Below are 21,795 nucleotides of genomic sequence, written 5' to 3'. Positions count from 1 at the left end.
ATCTTGCAAATTTCTGAAATAGGAATGCTTCTTAAGGAGGTTGCCTGATCCCTGATGGAATAGGCTTTAACCTGCCTGGGTGGCACACACATTAGCTACCACATTCTAAGACAGTTAGATACTTACATAGACAACCTTTGGGTGGAAAAAGCTTGACCCTTAATACTGTTTGCAAAGGCTACAGTCTGGGGGAGCTCCTGAAGAGTCTTGTGCTATCCAGATCATATGAAAGAGCCCAGACTACATCCATAGTGTGCAATTTAGCTTTCCCCCCAAAGCAGGTCTTGGGAAAGAAAAATCAGTTGATTAATCTTCCAGTTAAGTGAAAACTGGAAACAATCTTAGGCTGCACCCCAAGTTACTTCCAAAGAGTCACCTTAACTTTATGGAACACTGTAGAAGGTAGATCAGCCATAAGGCCCTGAATTTCCCCTATCCTATGAGCTGATGTTATTTATAAGCTGTCATGGGATAAGAGGGAAGGTCCTCTCATGGATTGGTAACTGGTTAAAAGATAGCAAACAAAGGGTAGGAATAAATGGTCAGTTTTCAGAATGGAGAGGTAAATAGTGGTATCCCCAAGGGGTCTATACTGGGACCAGTCCATTACAACGTATTCATAAATGATCTGGAAAAAGGGGTAAACAAAAGGGGCAAAATTTGCAGATACAAAACTACAAGATAGGTAAGGTCCAGGCAGACTGTGAAGAGCTTACAAAAGGATCTCTGAAAACCTGGTGCCTGGGCAACAAAGTGGCAGATGAAATTCAATGTTGATAAATTAAAAGTAATCAACATTGAAAAACAATCCCAACTACACATATAAAATGATGGGGTGTAAATTAGCGTTTACCACTCAAGAAAGATCTTGGGAGTCATTGTGGGTAGTTCTCTGAAAACATCCACTCAATGTGCAGCAGCAGTCAAAAAAGCAAACAGAATGTTGGGAATCATTAAGAAAGAGATAAATAAAACAGAAAATATACCGTCTATATAAATCCATGGTACGCCCACATCTGGAATACTGCATGCAGACATGGTCGCCCCATCTCAAAAAGATATATTGGAATTGGAAAAGGTTCAGAAAAGGGCAACAAAAATTAGTAGGGGTATGGAATGGCTTCTGTATGAGGAGAGATAAATAAGACTGGGACTTTTCAGCTTGGAAAAGAGACTTCTAAGGGGGGATATGATAGAGGTCTATAAAATCATGACCAGTATGGAGAAAGTAAATAATTATTTACTCCTCCTCCTAACACAAGAACTAAGGGTCACCAAGTGAAATTAATAAGCAGCAGGTTTAAACAAACTAAAGGAAGTATTTTTTCACTCAACGCAGTCAGTCTGTGGAACAGTTTGCCAGAGAATGTTGTGCAGGCCAAGACTATAAAAGGATTAAAAAAAGAACTAGATAAGTTCATGGAGGATAGATCCATCAACTGCTATCGGCCAGGATGGGCAGGGATGGTGTCCCTAGCCTCTGCCAGAAGCTGGGAATGGGCGACAGGGGATGGATCACTTGATGATTACCTATTCTGTTCATTCCCTCTGGGGCACCTGGCTTTGGCCACTTTTGGAAGACGGGATCCTGGGCTAGATGGACCTTTGGTCGGACCCAGTATGGCCGCTCTTATGATCATTTATACTAAAGATGCAGCATTCACAGACAGGAAGTAAAAAGGTAAAGCTGCTAAGGGCTCAAAAGGGGGTCCAAACACAGCCCCAGACGATCTGCTAGCCAAAAATAATGTGAGCTGACATATATGGGGTGCGTGCACACTGGAAGTAGAAGCCATGGGGACAATCACTCAACGAACTTCACCAGCACAAATGAAGCCAACATAATTGTCTTCTGCGCCACATGCCCCATGCCTATTTCCCTTCCCAGCAGAGGAAGTATGGAAGAGGCAAGAAGGCGTAGCCAATCGGTTAGTTTTATCATCCATTTATCATTGTACTTCGTGTTATGGTCCACTCATATAGATGCATAGATTCTAGGACTGGAAAGGACATCGAGAGGTCATCAAGTCCTGTCCCCTGCCCTCATGGCAGGACTAAATGTCTAGACCATCCCTGATAGACATTTATCTAACCTACTCTTAAATATTTCCAGATATGGAGATTCCACAACCTCCCTAGGCAATTTATTCCAGTGTTTAGCTAAAGTTCCTAACTGTCAGGGTGGTTAATGTCCAACCTAAACCTCCCTTGCTGCAGTTTAAGCCCATTGCTTCTTGTTCTATCCTTAGAGGCCAAGATGAACAAGTTTTCTCCCTCCTCCTCATGACACCCTTTTAGATACCTGAAAACTGCTATCATGTCCCCTCTCAGTCTTCTCTTTTCCAAACTAAACAAACCCAATTCTTTCAGCCTTCCTTCATAGGTCATTTTCTCTAGACCATTAATCATTCTTGTTGCTCTTCGCTGGACCCTCTCCAATTTCTCCACTTCTTTCTTGAAATGCGATACCCAGAACTGGACACAATACTCCAGTTGAGGCCTAACCAGTGCAGAGTAGAGCGGAAGAATGACTTCTCGTGTCTTGCTCACAACACACCTGTTAATGCATCCCAGAATCATGTTTGGTTTTTTTGCAACAGCAGCACACTGTTGACTCATTTAGTTTGTGGTCCACTATAACCAGTGGTGAGCTGGAGCCAATTCGCACCGGTTCGCGCAAACTGGTTGTTAAATTTTGAAGCAGTTTTAGAACCAGTTATTAACCCGCCTCCCTGCGAGGGGGCGCTGCAGCTTTGATGGGCTCTGGCCGGGAAGTGATGTAATTCCTCCTCCGGCTGCCAGGGGTGCTGCGCTGCAGGAGCCATGTGGGCTTCCACCTGGCCCTGCTGCTGCTGCTCCCCTGACCCCTGGGGCTCCCGCTGCTGCCTGGGGTCCCCAGTTGCTCTGCTGGGCCTGGGCTGAGTCCTGTTGCTCGGGCTGCTCAGAACCGCTCTCCCCGTGAGTACCTGCCACCCTGCCCGCAGCCAGCCCCTGCCCTGTCTCCAGCCAACCCCTGCCAAACCCCCCTACCCAAAGCCAGCCAGCCCTGCACTCCTCTGTCACCAGCCAGCCCCACACACCCCCACCCCGCGGCCCTGCCCGAAACCAGCCAGCCCCACACACCCCCACCCGGCCTGCAGCCAGCCCTTACCTCCAGTCAGTCCCAGCCCTGCCTCCAGCCAGCCCCACACCCCCCCACCCTGTCTCCAGCCAATCCTGCACCTTCCTGTCTCCAGCCAGCCCCACACCCCCTGCCTCCAGCTAGCCCTACTCCATGCCCTTGTCTGCAGCCAGCCCCATGTCCACTGGTACCCTGCAGTTCCCAGGGCAGTAACCCTGCACACCTGCTTCAATGAGGGGGGCAGGGAGCAGCTGGGACCCACACATGTGCACACCCTAGGGTGACCAGACAGTAAGTGTGAAAAAATGGGACCGGGGGGGGGGGGGGGGTAACAGGAGCCTAAATAAGAAAAAGACCCAAAAATCAGGACTGTCCCTATAAAATCAGGACATCTGGTCACCCTAGCACACCCCCAGGGAGTGGCGGGGACCCACACATGTGAAACGGATCTCATTTCTAGTTCAGGCCCATCTTTTTTAAAAAGAAAAGAACTTTAGGTAGGGTTAACATACATCTGTATTTTCCTGGACATGTCAGGCTTTTTGGTTCTTAAATCACTGTCCAGGACGAATTTTTTAAATTTAAAAATTCCTCCTGGGAAAATATGGACGTATGGTAACCCTATTGGTACAAAAAATACACACTGTGGCACATCCCTTAAAATCAGAACTTTTTATAGGGAACCGGTTGTTAAGACTTTGGCAGCTCATCACTGACTATAACCCCTAAATCCCTTTCTGCCGTACTCCTTCCTAGACAGTCTCTTCCCATTCTGTATGTGTGAAACTGATTGTTCCTTCCTAAGTGGAGGACTAAGTATTTGTCTTTATTAAACTTCATCCTGTTTACCTCAGACCATTTCTTCAATTTGTCCAGATCATTTTGAATTATGATCCTATCCTCCAAAGCAGTTGCAATCCCTCCCAGTTTGGTATAATCTGAAAATTTAATAAGCATACTTTCTATGCCAATATCTAAATTGTTGATGAAGATGTTGAACAGAGCCGATCCCAAAACAAACCCCTGCGGAACCCCACTTTTTATACCTTTCCAGCAGGATTGGGAACCATTAATAACTACTCTCTGGGTATGGTTATCCAGTCTGTTATGCACCCACCTTATAGTAGCCTCATCTAAGTTGTATTTGCCTAATTTATCGATAAGAGTATCATGCGAGACCGTATCAAATGCCTTACTAAAGTCTAGGTATACCACATCCACCGCTTTTCCCTCATCCACAAGACTCGTTATCCTGTCAAAAAGCTATCAGATTGGTTTGACATGATTTGTTCTTTACAAATCCATGCTGGCTATTCCCTATCACCTTACCACCTTCCAAGTGTTTGCAGATTTCCTTAATTACTTGCTCCATTATCTTCCCTGGCACAGAAGTTAAACTAACTGGTCTGTAGTTTCCTGGGTTGTTTTTATTTCCCTTTTTATAGATGGGCACTATATTTGCTCTTTTCCAGTCTTCTGGAATCTTTCCTGTCTCCCATGATTTTCCAAAGATAATAACTAGAGGCTCAGACACCTCCTCCATTAGCTCCTGGAGTATTTTAGCGTAGCTGAGGGGGGAGCGGGGCAGCGGCCGCTCTCCCACCGAGCACAAGTGTCACCTTTTCAATTTCTTTGCGCCTTTTTAATTTTTACTCACCCGGCGGCGCTTTTACTGACTGGGCAGCGCTCCAGGTCTTCGGCGGCGTGTCCTTCACTCGCTCCGGGTGTGTTCGGCGGCACCAAAGGACCTGCCACAGAAATGCCGCCGAAGACCTGAGGAGCGAGTGAAGGACCCGCCGCTGAACTGCCACCGAAGATCCGGAGCGCCGCCCCGTCAGTAGAAGCGCCGCTGGGTGAGTAAGAGCACCGCAGTGGGTGGTGCCTTTTTTGGTGATCGCTCCCCCTGTCTGCTACACCTGGCTACGCCACTGATTCTAGGATGCATTTCATCAGGCCCTGGTGACTTGTAGGCATCTAACTTTCCTAAGTGATTTTTAAACTTATTCTTTTTTTATTTCATCTTCTAAACCTACCCCCTTCCCACTAGCATTCACTATATTAGGCACTCCTTCAGACTTCTCTGTGAAGACCGAAACAAAGAAGTCATTAAGCATCTCTGCCATTTTCAAGTTTCCTGTTACTGTTTCTCCTTCCTCACTGAGCAGTGGGCCTTCCTTGTCCTTGGTCTTCCTCTTGCTTCTAATGCATTGATAAAAAGTCTTCTAGTTTCCCTTTATTCCTGTAGCTAGTTTGAGCTCATTTTGTGCCTTTGCCTTTCTAATCTTGCCCCTGCATTCCTGTGTTGTTTGCCTATATTCATCCTTTCTAATTTGTCCTAATTTCCACTTTTTATGACAACTTTTTATTTTTAGACCATGCAAGATCTCGTGATTAAGCCACATTTTCTATCTTTCCTACCCAGCGGAACACCTTGCTTTTGGACCCTTAATAGTATACATTTGAAAAACTGCCAACTCTCCTAGTTGTTTTTCCCCCTCAGTCTTGATTCCCATGGGACCTTAACTATCAGCTCTGAGCTTACCAAAATCCGCCTTCCTGACATCCATTATCTCTATTTTGCTTTATTATGCTATTTCATATATAATCAATGTACGTAAAATAGATGTAAGTACAAGATTGACAAGTATTTAGGAATGATGATTGTGTATTAGGTATATAAGTACAGCATGGCTGGGATGCAAGGCCTAGAGTCTGAGGCTTGTAAGATTTTAGCTTAAGCCTATGGCCTGGTATGGCTAAGAATGCTTGACATGAGAGGGTGACCTAGGAATAATTCTATGCCAGTAAAGTTACAAGATTACTGTAAAAGATGTTCCAACAGGTGATGTTACAGAAGAATAGACTGCAATGGACAATTGTCCAAGACCACAAGATACCTGATTATCATGGAACATCCTGCTCTGACCGCAGGTTACTATGGACACATGTTGTGCATAGATGCTAATAAGAATAAGGGGAAACTAAGAAAAACTATGAAAAACAGGCCATCCCAATATTCATGGGGTGGGGAAGTACAGATAAGGAAAAGAGCATATGCATAAGGCATTAGGTGTGGTCAGAACAACAATATAAGAGGTTTCCTAGTTGGGTAAAAGTAGGAAGACCCCAAGGGTTCTGCCCGCCATGGCTTCCCGCCGCCCCCATTGGTCTAGAGCGGCGAACCACAGCCGATCCTGCAGACGCGGCAGGTAAACAAACTGGCCCAGCCCACTAGGGGGCTTACCCTGGCGAGCCGCATGCCACAGGTTGCCGACCCCTGGGGTAATTCAGATCTATAATTTTCTAGAAAAATAGCGCCTTAAGCAATTAAATTAGAATATCTAAACTTCTACAAATCCCTCAGAAGTGCCTACACTTGCTTCTGGAATCAGTCCCTATTATAATAAAGCAGCTAGTGAAATCTATGGACAATGGATACAAGATTCAATATTTAAAATCCTTAGAAACTAAACTGACAACCCTTTTAGCACTACAGGGACTGGCCTGCTGTTTGTTAGTGGTTCATGTTACATTATTACAGTTTGAATTAAAGCTTTGTGCCTACTCTAAATTTATCAGTTCTTCAGTCTAGAAATATTGCTCCCAATCAGTTGTGTATAAATAGTAATATAGGTCTAAATATAGCTTTCTAGCCAACTCCTTCAAATATTTGAAGGTACCAAATGTCACATGTTCATATTTGGGTCACAAATGTTTAAGGAGAGGTGACACTTTAATCTCATGTCCCATTTCTGTTCAATATCCCTAATGCACATGCCCAATAGTCACGAAGTGTCAGCTTTGTGTGGCCTTCAGACTGGACATTAACCCTTCCTACCAATACTTTCCCCAGAGCCACAGTGTATTCCCCCTTTATTTTATTCTAATCGTCACCAATAAAAATGGAATTTTTTGGACACATTGATCCTTACAAGTAGTTATCCCATAGGAGAATGAATGCATTTTTAGACAGGCAAATCTTAAATTCAGGAAAGGGTTTAGTGTTTGGCGATGAACATTAAAAAATTAACTCTTTGGGCAGGCCCATATTTTTACCATTTACAGGAGTTATTAATTTAATGTAGAGTGGATGAACAGCATTGTTTGCATATATTCACTAAACCTAGAAAAGATTCTCACTTTGAATACCTCTCTTCAGTCAAGTCCACCTCAAACCAAGTTATACCCAGCAGTCACATTAGGATGTGAAATTAACATTCCATTAAAGTGCATGCAGAGGTTCAGCTCTCTCATGGTGCAACTGTTTCAAACTACTACGGCAGACTCTCCAAAACAGAACTACACTATTATGAAAAAGGCTGCGAGTTTGTCACAAAGGTCACAGATTCCATGACTTTCTGTGACTTCTGCAGCGGCTGGTGCGCCTGGCTCAGGGACAGCTCAGGCAGCCCCTGCGCCAGACGCTGCAGTCTCAGGCCCCCACAGCAAAGTTTGGGTGCAGGAGGGGGTTGGGGCACCGAACAGGGTGAGGTAGGCAGGCTCTGGGCAACATACCCAGGGGCCTCCCCAGAAGCGGCGACATCCCCTTCACTCAGCTGCTAGCTGGAGAGTGCTGGCTTGGCAGCTCTCATTGGCTGGAAACCGCAGCCAATGGGAGCTGCAGGGGTAGTGCCTGCAGGAGGAGGCAGCGTGCAGAGCTACCTGCCTACACCTACACCTAGCAGCTGAGTGAGGGGGATGTTACCTGGGGGGCTTCCCAGAAGTGGTACATGCCACCCAGAGCCTGCCTCACCTCATCCGGTGCCCCAACCCCTTCCCACATCCAAAAGCTGTTGCTGCTGGGGGAGAGGCGCGGAGCTAGGTAGGGAGCTTGCGGCCCTGCCAATCCCCACACAGCACCAATGGGGGTCCCAGGCCATGCGTTGCCACCCACTCCCCCCCCTGCCACCAAAGGAGCCAGGCCACCCTCCCCCAGCACCCATGGGGCCCCCAGGCAGCCCCCTCCCCCAAGTTTTATTCACTGGTATTTTTAGTAAGAGTCATGGACAGGTCACAGGCCATAAATTTTTGTTTCCTGTCCATGACTTACTAAAATACCTGTGACTAAAACGTAGCCTTATTTATGAACATGTGCCGATTTTAGAAACGAAACTCAGTGACCTATCTGGGCCACAGACTTAAATATAGTGGTACCTTTTAAGAGTATATCATTCCGGCTTGCTTTGGGACTTGCTTCTCCCCTCACCATTCTACGATCATATTTAGTTGCTGATTTCATAGTTTGCCTCCAGATTTGTTCCCTGCAGCCTATTTTCCTTGTTCCCCTCCTACCCTATTCATCTTGGATTTCCAGTGCTTGAGTCTTTCCTCTCCATAACACAACCACCCTGCCATTGATCAGGGTCTCCCAGATTCCAATCTTTGGTCTACTCTTGGGCCCAAAATGTCCAAACCAAAACCAGGTGCTGCAGCTGCATAATCTGTTGTGGAGTCTGACAAATCTCTACGTGCAATTCCAAAGCCACAACAGGAACAATGTCTGGACCAAACAGTAGAGAAATATTTATTACAAAGAGACGAGCTGAAAACATGAATTTCTAATACTATAGCAAAAATCTATGGAAATAATAAATCCTTGGGAATCCACAGATTCTTATGCAAACAATTTTCATTATGCCTAGTTACCGCATGATTTTTCCACTGCAGCATACTTATTAACTTTAAAATTAATTATATTTAATACATCTTGAAATACCTAACAATTAGTGTTTATTTTTACTTCATTATAGTTCACAAAGAGCCAATCTACTCAAATATACTAGGCCAGGGGTAGGCAACCTTTCAGAAGTGGTGTGCTGAGTCTTCATTTATTCACTTTAATTTAAGGTTTTGCGTGCTGGTAATACATTTTAACTTTTTTTTTTTTAGAAGGGGTCTCTCTCTAAGTTTATATTATATAACTAAACTATTGTTGTATGTAAAGTAAACAAGGTTTTCAAAATGTTTAAGAAGCTTCATTTAAAATTAAATTAAAATCCTGATCTTACGCTGCCAGCCTGCTCAGTGGGGGTTTCAGGGCAGAGGGCTGGGTATTGGGGGGGGACTCAAGGTCAGGGCAAAAGGCTGGGTGTTGGGGGCAACTCGAGGTCAGGGCAGAGGGCTGGGGCTGTGGGGGTGCAGGGCAGAGGGCTGGGGCTGTGGGGGTGCAGAGCAGAGGGATGGGTGTGTGTTGGGGTGGGGAGGTGCAGGGCAGAAGGCTGGGGTGCTCAGCTCATGGGGGTGCTCCCAGCCCCCTGCCCTGAGCGGCTCATGGCAGGGGGCTGGGAGGGATATGACCTGTTCCACCCCCTTCCCCCAGGCCCGTCCCTACCTCTCTCTGCCTGCTCTACGGAGCAGCCAGCACGCTGCGCTCGGCTCTGCTCCTCTAGGAGGAGGAGGAGGGGCCGGAATGCACCACGTTGTGGGAAGAAACGGGGGGGGGGGGGGGGAGGCTGGCTGCCGCAGGACCAAGCTTCTGCTTCCTGCCCCCGCAGGGGAGAGCGGTGGGGGCTGAGTGGGGCAGGGGGCCGGGACCCCCTCCCCACCGCTCTCCCCTGCAGGGGCAGGAGGCAGAAGCTTGATCCTGTGGCAGCAGGATAAAAGATTAATAAAAATTTAAAATCCAAGATATGGAAATACTATTGATTTTCAGCAAGCATTATTCATTAAAAGGCAGCCAAAAGGAACCTTTGGCAGAAAGTTCCAAAACTAAGGAACCAAACTAAGACCAAGGAGGTTCTGCGCCCAACTCACTCCTAACTGATTCTTGCGTCACAAAGGTCATCTGACAGATTCACATATCTTTCTTCTACCTTTAACGATTTTCTAATACTTGAAATTAGAAAGAATGCAGTTTATAGGCACTTCTTTATCATTACTACTTCTCCCTGAGGGCTATAGGATGGAGAATTTCATTAACAATGATGTAAGTTATACAGTAATTGTCTGTTGATAAGTGAAGTCGGTATGCAAAATATCTTCTGGCCCATTCCTATTGAAATATTCAGAGCCAATTAGAACAGGAGTACTTGTGGCACCTTAGAGACTAACAAATTAGTCTCTAAGGTGCCACAAGTACTCCTGTTCTTTTTGCGGATACAGACTAACACGGCTGCTACTCTGAAACCTGTCAGAGCCAATTGTCATTCTGTCCATACTACATTATTTTTGTTATCTAAACCAATTAATTATCAGATTTCATTTAAGTGTCTTGTCTAAGAACAGATATTTGAAGAAGCTGATATATGAAACACAAAAACACACTATCCCTATACTACAGCACCACTTTCTCCATACCAGAGCACCTTAAAAATTAACCTAACTGGCTCTGGTGTGAAGAGCACCAGAAGCTAGTATTTATTGGTTATGATTGTTTCAGTTGTAGCTCAACCTTCTAAATTCAAAATGCAGCTAGAGTTAGAGAGCAGAAATTCAGAAAAGCACCTGTGATAAGTATAAAGTATTAAAACTGCTTTAAGTCACAAATGTTAGATTCCTCTGCTTCACATACGAGGAAAGTGCAGGTTACTTCAATCATTTTTAAGGCCTCCCTCCTTATTACATGTTTCTGAACAATTTCTTCAGACATACAAAGCAGAGGGCTCAATCTTGCTTTCAGACACATGTAGCTGCATCCATCTTCTATAAAATCAGTTAGTGTACAAGTCAGTTTTTTATTGAATATACACTTGTGCTTATTTAAGAGCAAAATGTTGCTTAGTGAATGCGTTTTTTTACACTTTTCAATACAAATGTGTGCTGCAAACAAAAGTGTGATAAGTAGGATATAACCACAAATCTGGATAGCTTAGGTCAGCTCTTCTCTCCCTTCCCCTTTTCTTAAATACTGATCACCACCCTCCCCGAAACACTCACTGGCATTTTATTCCATTACCGGAGATAAGAGAATATGATCATTCATTAACATGGAGTTGGTATTTCCTGGCAGAATCTCATGGTTAGCATAAGTATTACAATCTCTGGAGTTAGTTTTACAGGAATAGAAAGAAATGCATGAATATACATACCTGTGCAAAAAGGACGATAGCTCTCCCCACCAAACTGTGCCATAACTCCAACACCATAAGCAGCTGCTTGCCTAACCTCTGGGCTGTTGTCACATATTGACTGTAGCATTGGCCTCAGGAAGTATTCAGCATATTTGAATGAGGATGGGCTGCAGTGCTCTACGATGTCATCAAAAATGCATAATCCCCACTGTCTGTCTGGCCATGGCCTATGTGGACACTACATAAAAAAAAAAAAAAATGTCTAAGCCACCCCAGAATGTAACTGTTAATCAACTGCCATGATGCATACAAAAAGATGAATGATTATATCAAAATGAAATGTTCATAATTGCGGAATTTAAGCTCCATTTCAAGTGCTACATGGGTTGACCTGAATTTAATCTTTACAGAGGAATTTGTTCCTCTAATGACACTGATTGCAACACCACAAAGACAAAAATCAAAAGGTAACTTTTGCTGTTTGAGGAGAGCAGTTACACCAGTGGTCTCCAACCTTTTCAAGCCCAAGATCACTTTTTGAATCGAAGGGCAACCCAGGATCTACCCCGCCCCTTCCCCAAAGCCCCGCCCCCCTACACTCCACCCCACCCCCCGTCACTCGTTCTCCCCCACCCTCACTCACTTTCACAGGGGTGGGGGTAAGGGTTCGAGAGGGGGTACTGGCTCTGGACTGGGGATTTTGCAGTGTGAGAGGGGGCTCTGGGCTGAGCCTGGGGTAGGGGTGCAGAAAAAGGTGGGGGTGCAAGCTCTACGATGGAGTTTGGGTACAGGAGTGGGCTCCAGGCTGGGGCACAAGAGGGAGTTCAGGGTGCAGGCGGGGGCATGGGGTGCTGGCTCCAGGAGGGGGCTCAGGGTGGGGAGTTGGTGCAGCCTCCCACGGGGCAGCACTTACCTCTGGCAGCTCCTGGTTGGTGGCGAGCACAGCACACCACTCCCGGAAGGGGCCAACACACCCCTGCGGGGGGGGGGGGGGGAAGAGAGGAGGAGAGAAGGGCAGGGGCACATGACTCACACACTGCCCCTTTCTGCACGCACCGCCCCTGCAGCCAGGAGAGCTGCAGGGGCGGTGTTTGCAGGCAGGAGCAGTGCGCAGAGGGAGACCCCCTACCTCCAACCTGCACTGGCTGCTTCTGGGAGCAGCATGGGGCCAGGATAGGGAGTCTGCTTTAGTGGCAGCCACCGGAGATCATGATCGACTGGGAGATCCTCTAGGATTGACCAGTCGATCGCCATCGATCTGTTGTTGACCACTGAGTTACACTAATAAATGAAATCAGAGGACTATGTTGAATATAGGAATTTTATACCCCCTCATCTCATACTTAACTATTCCCACTAACTCCCCTTCTCATCCTTTTTTGGGTCTTGTTCCATTAAAGTTCCTTCTACCTGGTGCACTTCTTCTTTCAAATATCTCTCAAATACTTCTGTGAAGCTTATCAGCAATAATTTATGACAGAAGGGTTAGTAAAAAAGAAACAAATGCACTGCTGTGTGATAAAGCACCAGGTGACAAATCTGTTTGATTGTATTTGTCTAGACTATAAATTTCTTGGGGGAAAGCATGCCTATGTTTTGTACAAGGCACTCAGTGCTCTAAAAATAATTTGCCACGCCAGCATGAGATCTTATCCATGTACCATAACAAATCAGATTTAAATGGAAAGAATCCAAGATACTTACAATTAAATTGACAATTAGTGGTAGTAGTTGTTCAAACCATAGCAACACTTTCTCCTGGTAGCTGCTGAATATTGAGTGCAAGATATCTGACACTTTAGTCAGAATATAAACATCACTGTCATCCTAAGAAGAAAAAATAGCAATAATATCATTAGTATCCTTTCTGATCAGCAATCTCTCAGAAGATAGAAACCATGTCAAATATTAAGACTTCTGAATTTTGAACCAAAGCAATTTAGACACTGATAACTAGACACAAATAATTCAGAAAGATTTATACCACTATGCAGTGTCTATGCTGCAGAGCTACTTCACCTTAGTTCCTAACTATGTTACATCAGAAGGGTTTGTTTCAGAAGTGAGAGAGTAACAATGCACCATCAAAAGTGGAAAAATACAGAACATTTTACTATGACATCAGCCACTTTGCACCATGGAATCAAATCTGGTTGTTTCCCTACGCAACCCCCTTGGATGAGGACCTTTCCTATAGCTTCCTGATGTCTCAACAGTCTTTACACTGACATTTATATTATAGCCTGTTTTCTACTCCGAGCTCTTCCTTCCTTCTGCTACAACAATCTGGACAATCTGAATCATCTTATTGTCCCCCTGCATAGTGCATCTTTACCCTCCAAAATTACAGTCAATTAAAGGGCATAATCCTGCAGACTTTCACACACAACTCCTACCAACTTAAATGGGACTTATGTGAGGATTGAAGAATTGGCCCTAGCAAGATCCCCTCTGACTCCTTTTGGGAGTTCAATTATTCTCAGTATGGTTGCTTTAATCAGTGCTCCATTCCTATTCTACTCGTTACAGCCATAGCAACAGACAGAAAGCAAAATGCCAACAGTGTCTAGCCTCTGATGGCCACACTACTAGCATACCAATATTTTCACATCTCACACAGCATGACAAGCTGCCCTGCAGTAGAAAGTGGGGATTGCAACTTCAGGCCACTTCTGCATTGCCATGCTATAACCAAAGTCCAAAATAAACTTTGGTATGCACGTTAACTCACTCATGTTACTTTAAAAATTATTATTTTTAAAATCACTATGAAATAAAGGTACAAAGGGAATTGTAAGGAGAGGTTACTTACCTTGTACAGTAATTGAAGTTCTTGGAGATGTGCCCCACTAAGGAGGCTCTGCTTCAGGACATGTGTGTACCCATGAACTCTTGACTGGAATTTTTCTAGTGTTCATACATATTCTCTAGATATGCTTGTGCTCGGATATAAGGGGATGAGACCCTCAGCTGCTCCAGTTCCTTCTCAATCACGAAAGTCCAGTGAGAAGACTGATGCAGAAGGGAAGGAGGGAAGGTAGTGGAGGTCCCATAGGAACACATCTCAAAAAACTCTACTTTCTGTACCATGTAAATTACCTCTCCAAGTAGTGTCTGTATGGGTTTTCCACTTCAAGAGATTCCCAAGCAGTACCCTCAATTACAGAGGAGATGGATTCAGTATAAACCATAAAACAGCATCATCAAAAGTTGTATCAGCGCTGGAAGCAGGCATGAGAGCACAGTGCTAAGAAAACATGTGCACTAAAGACTACAAGGACTGCCCTGCAGATGTCTGAGATGGGAAGGTTTTTCAGAAAGGCCATAGCTAGGCTGAGCCCTGGTGGAGTGGGCAATCACGCTAGGAGGGGAAGAGGTTTCATAAATATATTAAGAAGCATCCCAAAAACCATTTAGACAGTGTTTGGGTGGAGATTGGGTGCCCTATCATTAGTTCTGCGATTGAGAGAAAAAGCCATGGGGAAGTCCTGAAGTGCTTCGTTCTGTTGAGGTAAATGATAGAGCTCTTCTTACATCTAGTGTATACAGGCTCAGTTCCCTCAAAGAGTGAGACTTGGGATAAAATACCAGTAAGTGAATCTCCTGATTAACATGGAAACCTAAAGAAACTTAAGGTAGGAAGCGAGAGTGTGGACACCGCTTAGCAACAGAATACAGCGTGTGGTGGATCAGCCATCAGGAATCCCAGCTCCTCCAACCCACCCGGCTGAGATAGCTGCTATAAAGAACACAGTTTGGAGGGCCAAATGGAGGGCTCCCCATAGGTTCAAATGGGGGTTTCCTCAGCACAATAAGGACTAAGTTGAGGTCCCATGGTGGAATAGATTTCTTAACAAGAGGAAAAGTGTAGAACAGACCCCTAATGAACCTCGTTGTGGTTGGGTGGATAAAGAATAAAAATCCCTCAATGGGTGTGGGTGTGCATATGGGGGGAGAGAGAGAGAAGCTGATGGCAGCCACATGAACTTAAACTGAACTCAGCAATAATTCTGAGATTTTTTTAATTTAGCAGGTAATTGCAAGTACATCAGACAAGATTCGAGAGGAGGTATAGATCAGGGGCTGCACCAAGCCTGAGAGTTTCCACTTCTGTAGATAAGTTTTCCTTTTTAGTGGGTTTTCTATTATTAAGTAGTACTCTTTGTATCTCTAGTGCGAAGTTTTGTTCTAAACCAAAAAAATCATCTAATAGCCATGTCTTGAGGTGAAGCACTGAGAGGTTGGGGCAGGAGATGGATCTTGACTCTTGAGTGAGAAGATCCACTGTCAGGAGAAGGGGATCCTCTGTCAGACATGAACCAACTCTGCGAATCATACCTGTATCTTGGCCATGATGATGTTAGAAGGATGGCTTCTGTTTCAACTTATTCAGGACCTTGAGCAGTAATGGCTTTGGGGGCAAGCATATAGCAATACATGAGGCCAAAGGATGACTACAGTGTTGCATCGAATTAGGGCTTTGCCTTCCCCTCAAACAGTCGTCTGCACATCGCTTGGGATGCTGATACAAAGATTTATCTCCAGATGACCCCAGGTATGACATCTTTCAGAATACCGCGTTGTTCAGCTCCCACCTGTGATAGTGGTTGAAATGCCTGCTGAGGGAATCTACCACTATTTTGAAGTCCTGGTAGCGAAACAGATCTGTAGGTGGTGTGATATGGATTCAGCACCGAAGGGCTAGAATCTTGCTCCTCCTTGACGACTGATATAATACACTACTGCTTTGCTATCCAGAATTATTCTGATCGGGTGCTCTTGATGTCGAGTAGAAGAGTAATGGACCTCTTTGAGCTCTAATATGTTGATATGCAGGATCACCTTCTGCAGGTTCCATTTGCCGAGCTGTGAAGTCATGAAGTGCATAACCCAGCCCAGCAGGAAGGCACCTGTAGTGATGATCCTTGGGGGTGGGAGGCTGTGAGAACATAACTCCCATGCATACTTTTGGGAGAATCTTTTCACCAATTAAGAGAATGAAGGACCTCTGAGGTATGGACACAGTTTTGACTTGAGTAGACTGCTTTTTTGGAGGGTGTCGATAGTTCTCAGCCAGGCTTGAAGACACCAAGAGTGTAGTCTTGCTAAGTGGCAGAGGTGGATTAAGGTTTCCTGGGGTCCTGGGCCAGAGCAAGTGTGTTTGGGGGGGGGGTAGAGGGACGGTCTACCCCACCCCTTGCACCGTCAGTCCCATACCCGTTCTGCCCCTTCTCTGGGGCCCATGCCTGTTCACCCACAGTCCCCCCATTGTACGCCCCCGCCACAGCAACTCTCCACAACCCATTTGCTCCTTTCTGCACCCTCCTCCCCCCACTGCAGCCTCAAGAACGGAGCGAGAGCTCCTCCAGTCCCAGGGCCACAGCGAGGGTCCACGTGCCGGGGCTTCCCCTGCGCTTCTGTGGGGGACCAGGTCGGAGCACTGGGGCTACTCCTGCCCTGCCTGTCCCGCGGCTTCTGCCAGGGAGGGGTCAGGGAGCACTGGGGGCTTCTGCTGCCCAGCAGCGGATTTTTCTCTAGCCACTGGCCTGTGCCCAGGGGCCCCAATCTGCCACTGCTAAGTGGATCACAAACTTACAGGCTGCCATATGGCCCAGGAATTGAAGGCAAGCCCTTGCTGTGGTTTGCGGGTTCTGTTGTACACCTCTACCCAGATATAATGTGACCTGATAAAACACAAATTCGGATATAACTCAGTAAAGCAGTGTTCCAGGGGAATGGGGCTGCGCACTCCGGTGGATCAAAGCAAGTTCGATAGAATGCGGTTTTACCTATAACACGGTAAGATCTTTTTGGGTCCCGAGGACAGCGTTATATCGAGGTAGAGGTGTATTGTCAAAATGAGGCTGGACATCATAGCGGCATTCAGTGAAGTTTTGAAAAACACTTGTGACTGTCTGGCCATCCATTAGGAGGGCTTGAAATTGTTCCACCTGTAGCATGTGTTCAATAAAAGATGTACTATTTGAATAACTTGTAAAATCATATTTTGCCATCAGGGCTTGGTAATTGGCTATTCTGAATTGCAAAGAGGCCAAGGAGTAGCTTTTACAATCCAGAATGGCCAGCCATTTTAGCTCGTCAGATAGTGTTGAACAGGACCAACCGTGCCTATTTTGTTCGTTAATGGCCTCAGCCACCAGGGGGTTAGGTATAGGATGGGAGAAAAGAATTCTCCAAGCTTCTGGGCGGTATATAATGTGTGTCAGCTCATTTATACATGTGTGACAAATTTTAGCTACCATGCCACCTCATATGGGCTGGGGCCAGCAGAGCATCATTGATGGGCAAAGTGATTTTGCTCCAAGATATATGTAGAATGTTCTTGTATCTCCTCAAACAGGAGATACAAGAACATTTGTTTTATAAGATCTTGAAAGGCCTTGAAATTATCAACCTAAGATGGTGAGGGAGACATAACAGCCTCATCTAGTGAGGAAGAGGATTTGTGGAAAGGTGGTATTTCTGCTTCTCCAGCCAGCTGTTGCTCCTCTGTAAGTTACCCCTATGGAGCAGGACTTGAGGATATCAGTTGTTTTTGGCATGCCCTCCTACAAGAAGCGACCCTGTAGAGCTGATCACCCTAAAGGGCCCTTGGGTTCCAATAAGCCAACTCTCATAGGGCATAAGGGAAGAGGGCAGGACCCCAAAGTTGCTGGGTATAATTTCTTCCCTGGAATGCACCTTAAGGGAGGGAGGCTAGAAGAGAAAGGAGGAGGAGCCTTGGACACCTCTGAATCAGATGAAGTGCCCGCAGCAGTGTCCATCGGATGGGCAAGTGGTACTGGTACCAGCAGTTTGTCAAGTCAGTACTGGAGACTGGAAAGGGTCTGGTTACTGCATCTGGAGGCCAAGACTCAATTGGGCAGCAAGACTGTATTGGAGAATAGGGGTACCAGCTGAAAGTCCCTCTCAGTACCCTCAAATTGTGAGAGGCCGTTGACAGTGTTGGTACCAGAGGATGAGTTACTGTGGATGGCAGGACTGGAGGGCAAGTGGACTCCAGAAGGTAAGTTGGTACCAGCGAGAACTCTTTCAGTATCCCTCAGTAAAAGCAATTTGAGTTCTTCCAGGATCTGAAGGTCCTCATGGAAAAGGAGCCAGGATGGCACCAGAGAATCAGGAGAATGACCCTTGGGACTCAGCATATATAGTGTGGTACAGGAGAGGGTACTGAAGTGCAATCCATATTCCCATCTCAGCTGGGTACATAAGACTGTATCAACAACAGTTTCAGCTCCGCTTTAAAATTCATTTGCTTTGAAGGTACGGAGTCCAGTGCTGACACCACTCTAGATTGTTTACCAATGGCTTCTCAGTATGCAATGTGGTCTTTTTAGCTGATGCTGCAGTCTTGTGACCAGAGTGGGTAAGAGCCTCACCAATTCCTGAGTCTGTCTTCATGTCCTGGCACAGATCAAGACTTTTCCTTGCTCTTATCCTGCTCTGTAAAATGGGGTCTTTTTTTTTTTTTTTGGAGTCTGGATGGTTCTGAAGGACCCCAGGGTTTGCTTACCATAGCAACTGTGATGCACCAGGCTGCTCTGAACAACCAAATCCAATGTATAAAGGTGGTGGTTTGGACCCCAGGGTCTCAGAGAATGCTCCATCAACAGGAGTTTTAGTCTCATCTCCAACTTTTTTGATCCGCTTTTAACTCCTGAGTAGATCGTACATTTGGCGGGGACAAGTCTCTCCCAGGCAGTGGAGACATATTGAATGCCTGTCACTGCAAGGAAAAGGCCTATGGCAGGCCTGGCAGAGTTTGAAGCCTGGGATCTTGGGCATAACTCAGGGGTTCTCAAACTATGTTGTCAGAAGGTCATGGTGCAATGAAGTTTGAGAACCGCTGGCATAACTCACTACTTGTGGCTGTGGATTGAGGTCTGAAAGAATAAAAATATCCCAGATTGGGCAAATAAAAGAAGGAAAGGTGGAACTCCACAAAAGCACAAAGCTGTGTTAAATAAACAAATTCAAAAAAACATAAAATAAAAGAATGACAGAATGAACAAACAATAAAAGCAGCAAGTCACTGGCTAGCTACAGCTAACAGTGCACTGCTCTGTCTCAAGCCACAGGCAACTGAGAAACAACTGGAGCAGCAGCAGCAGATCTGTCCCACCCATTCACCAGAGCCCAAAGATATCTATGATCCAGGTGTGGACCCAGGGATCAAAAGTGTATGGGCACACACACATCCTGAAGTGGAGTAACCATATGGACACTATTCAAAGAAAAAGTTAATGCGCTTAGTAAGTTTACTCTATTTAAGTCATTCCTCTCATGACAAGTTCATGGGAACAATTTTACGTCAGGTTATTTTTCTTGGTAAAAAGAAAAAAAAAAGTGTTCTATATATTTTGAAATGACAAGGTGTATAGCAGTAACTCTTAGTAAACGTAACTCACATTTGCTTTCCAATGAATTTCAGTAGCTATGAAAATATAGCAATGCTGAATGTTAAAATATTTTCCTTACAGATTTCATACATCACAGAATGATTATGTACAGTAACTGATTTTTCTCAAAATAACCATGTATGTCCATCCATATTCTTGGGAGAAGTGCATCCCTGGCACATGATTTTGGAAACTTCTATCAAGTACTGTCTAATGAGACCACTTGCATCCCATTATTTAGTTGTGAGAATTTAAGAGAGGGCATGGACCCCAACCACTCAGTTCCTTCAATTAAGTGAACAGCCCGAACAAGAGAGACTAGTTGGAATGGGCTGAGGTGTGTGGATCCATATGGACATTTTCCAAAAATCAGTCATTAGGGTAAGACACCACTTTTTCGCCTTCAAGAACTGCTCATATGGCTCCCCAGTTCTGGAAATTAACAAGCAGTTGTGACCTTCCAGGTGGTGTGTGAGAAATTAGTAGCTGAAGTCACTGCAGGACTGCTCTCAAACTGGGCACAGATCTAGGAGGACAAATTGAGGAAATAAGGCTTTCATAAATGTGTCTGGAGCGCAAAGTAGGAATCGTACATTTTTTGAGAGAGACATTGTAAAGGCGCATTTTGGAAACTTTTAAAACTGTGATGTGCCCCTAAGCTCAAAACAGTGGATCTATGAGCATTAGTATGATTAATTAATTGGTCCTGTGGTAACATCTGAGCCCCAATCATGCACCAGGATCTTACTGTGCTAGGCACTGTAGAAATAGAACAAAGACTATATTCATACACTGGAGGGAGAATGCAGAACAAGCTTTGTAACCACACAATGAATTAAAATTCATGATCCATGCTTTGAAAAGGTGAAAAGCTGAACTGGCAGCTAGATGAACAGTCAAAACTTTCATTAAGTTCACTATTAAGTACTCAAAAATTAGAAAGGATGGAGGACAACCTCTAGTCCATTCTTTTCTAAGAAAGTAGAATCTTTCCACGACTTCATTCATCAAAGAAGTTTTCCATGTAGAATGTTTCCTGCTTTCCAATATAATCTTTTGGACTCCTCTGTAGAGTTCCCAATCTAGTGCCCAACTAACCCAGAAGCTAAACCAGGGGCGGGCAAACTGTTTGGCCTGAGGGCTGCATCAGGTTTCCAAAATTGTATGGAGGACCGGTTAGCGGAGGCTGTGCCTCCCCAAACAGCCAGGCGTGGCCCGGCCCCGGCCCCTATCCAACCCCCCCTTTTCCTGCTCCACTGACAGCGCCCGGAACCCCTGCCCCTGACTGCCTCCCACCACCTCCACCGCTCATTCCTGACTGCACCCCCCCCCAACCCCCATTCAACCTGTTCCCCACTCTGACCACCCCGACCCCTATCCACAACCCCGCCCCCTGACCACCACCCCGAACTCCCCTGCCCTCTATCCAACCCCTTCTGCTTCCTGCCCCCTTACTGTGCTCCCTGGAGCACTGGCGGCTGGCAGCGCTACAGCTGTGCCGTCCAGAGCACCAGGAGAGGCAGCTGCGCCGCCCGGCTGGAGCCAGCCATGCCACTGCGCAGCACTGAGCACCGGGTCAGGCCTGGGCTCTGCAGCTGCACTGCCCGGCAAGAGCTCGCAGCACCGCCACCCAGAGCATTGCACCAGTGGCGCAGTGAGCTGAGGCTGCGGGGGAGGGGGAACAGCAGGGGAGGGGCCGGGGCTAGCCTCCCAGGGCAGGAGCTCAGGAGCCAGGCAGGAGGGTCCCACGGGCTGGATATGGCCCGCAGACGGTAGTTTTCCCACCTATGAGCTAAACTGTTAGCTTGAAATGGAAATACAGGTGGAAAAATCTTACTCTGATAGTGAAGTGATCTGGTAGATCGGGATGCATAACTTGTGGTTCCAATATGTACCAATACACGTTTTCTGCTTCTTCATCCAGCTAGAGACCAAATGTCCTGGTACTGAGAATGTCCTAGTACTGAGAAACAGACAGTCAGGACTCTTAGCCCTGCTTATCAGGACTTGGCACTGGAGGGACTTTAGTACCAACCTTCATGCTCTCCTTTGAGCATGGAGAGTTTTGGGAATTACAGCACTGCCTCTGTCAGGCCTTAAGCAGCCATCTTCAGTGAGTAGGTCTAAGTCAAAGGCCCTTTAAATGTCAACTGTTCTGGGTGTTAGATACAGGCTTGGTTGACTAAACCCTAGGAGCTTCCTCCATCAGAAATAGTTAGATGTTTCCTTCCCAGTACTTTTGGGT

The 21,795-nt window shown here is 45.8% G+C and overlaps 1 protein-coding gene across 1 annotated transcript in view; it reads right to left on the bottom strand.

Annotated features, from left to right (window-relative positions):
* The window catches only part of IPO5 (importin 5), an 84,323-nt gene that overhangs the window by 16,550 nt on the left and 45,978 nt on the right, over window positions 1–21,795 (bottom strand). Inside the window, exons 22-23 of the mRNA XM_054012414.1 lie at window positions 12,835–12,957; window positions 11,149–11,368 (exon numbers count right to left, since the gene is read on the bottom strand). Of these exons, the coding sequence (XP_053868389.1) occupies window positions 11,149–11,368; window positions 12,835–12,957 (343 nt within the window). The remainder of the gene's footprint in view (window positions 1–11,148; window positions 11,369–12,834; window positions 12,958–21,795) is intronic.

Source organism: Malaclemys terrapin, chromosome 1 (genome assembly GCF_027887155.1).
Source record: "Malaclemys terrapin pileata isolate rMalTer1 chromosome 1, rMalTer1.hap1, whole genome shotgun sequence".
NCBI classification, from domain to species: domain Eukaryota; kingdom Metazoa; phylum Chordata; order Testudines; family Emydidae; genus Malaclemys; species Malaclemys terrapin.
This window is presented reverse-complemented; position numbering and strand designations above follow the sequence as displayed.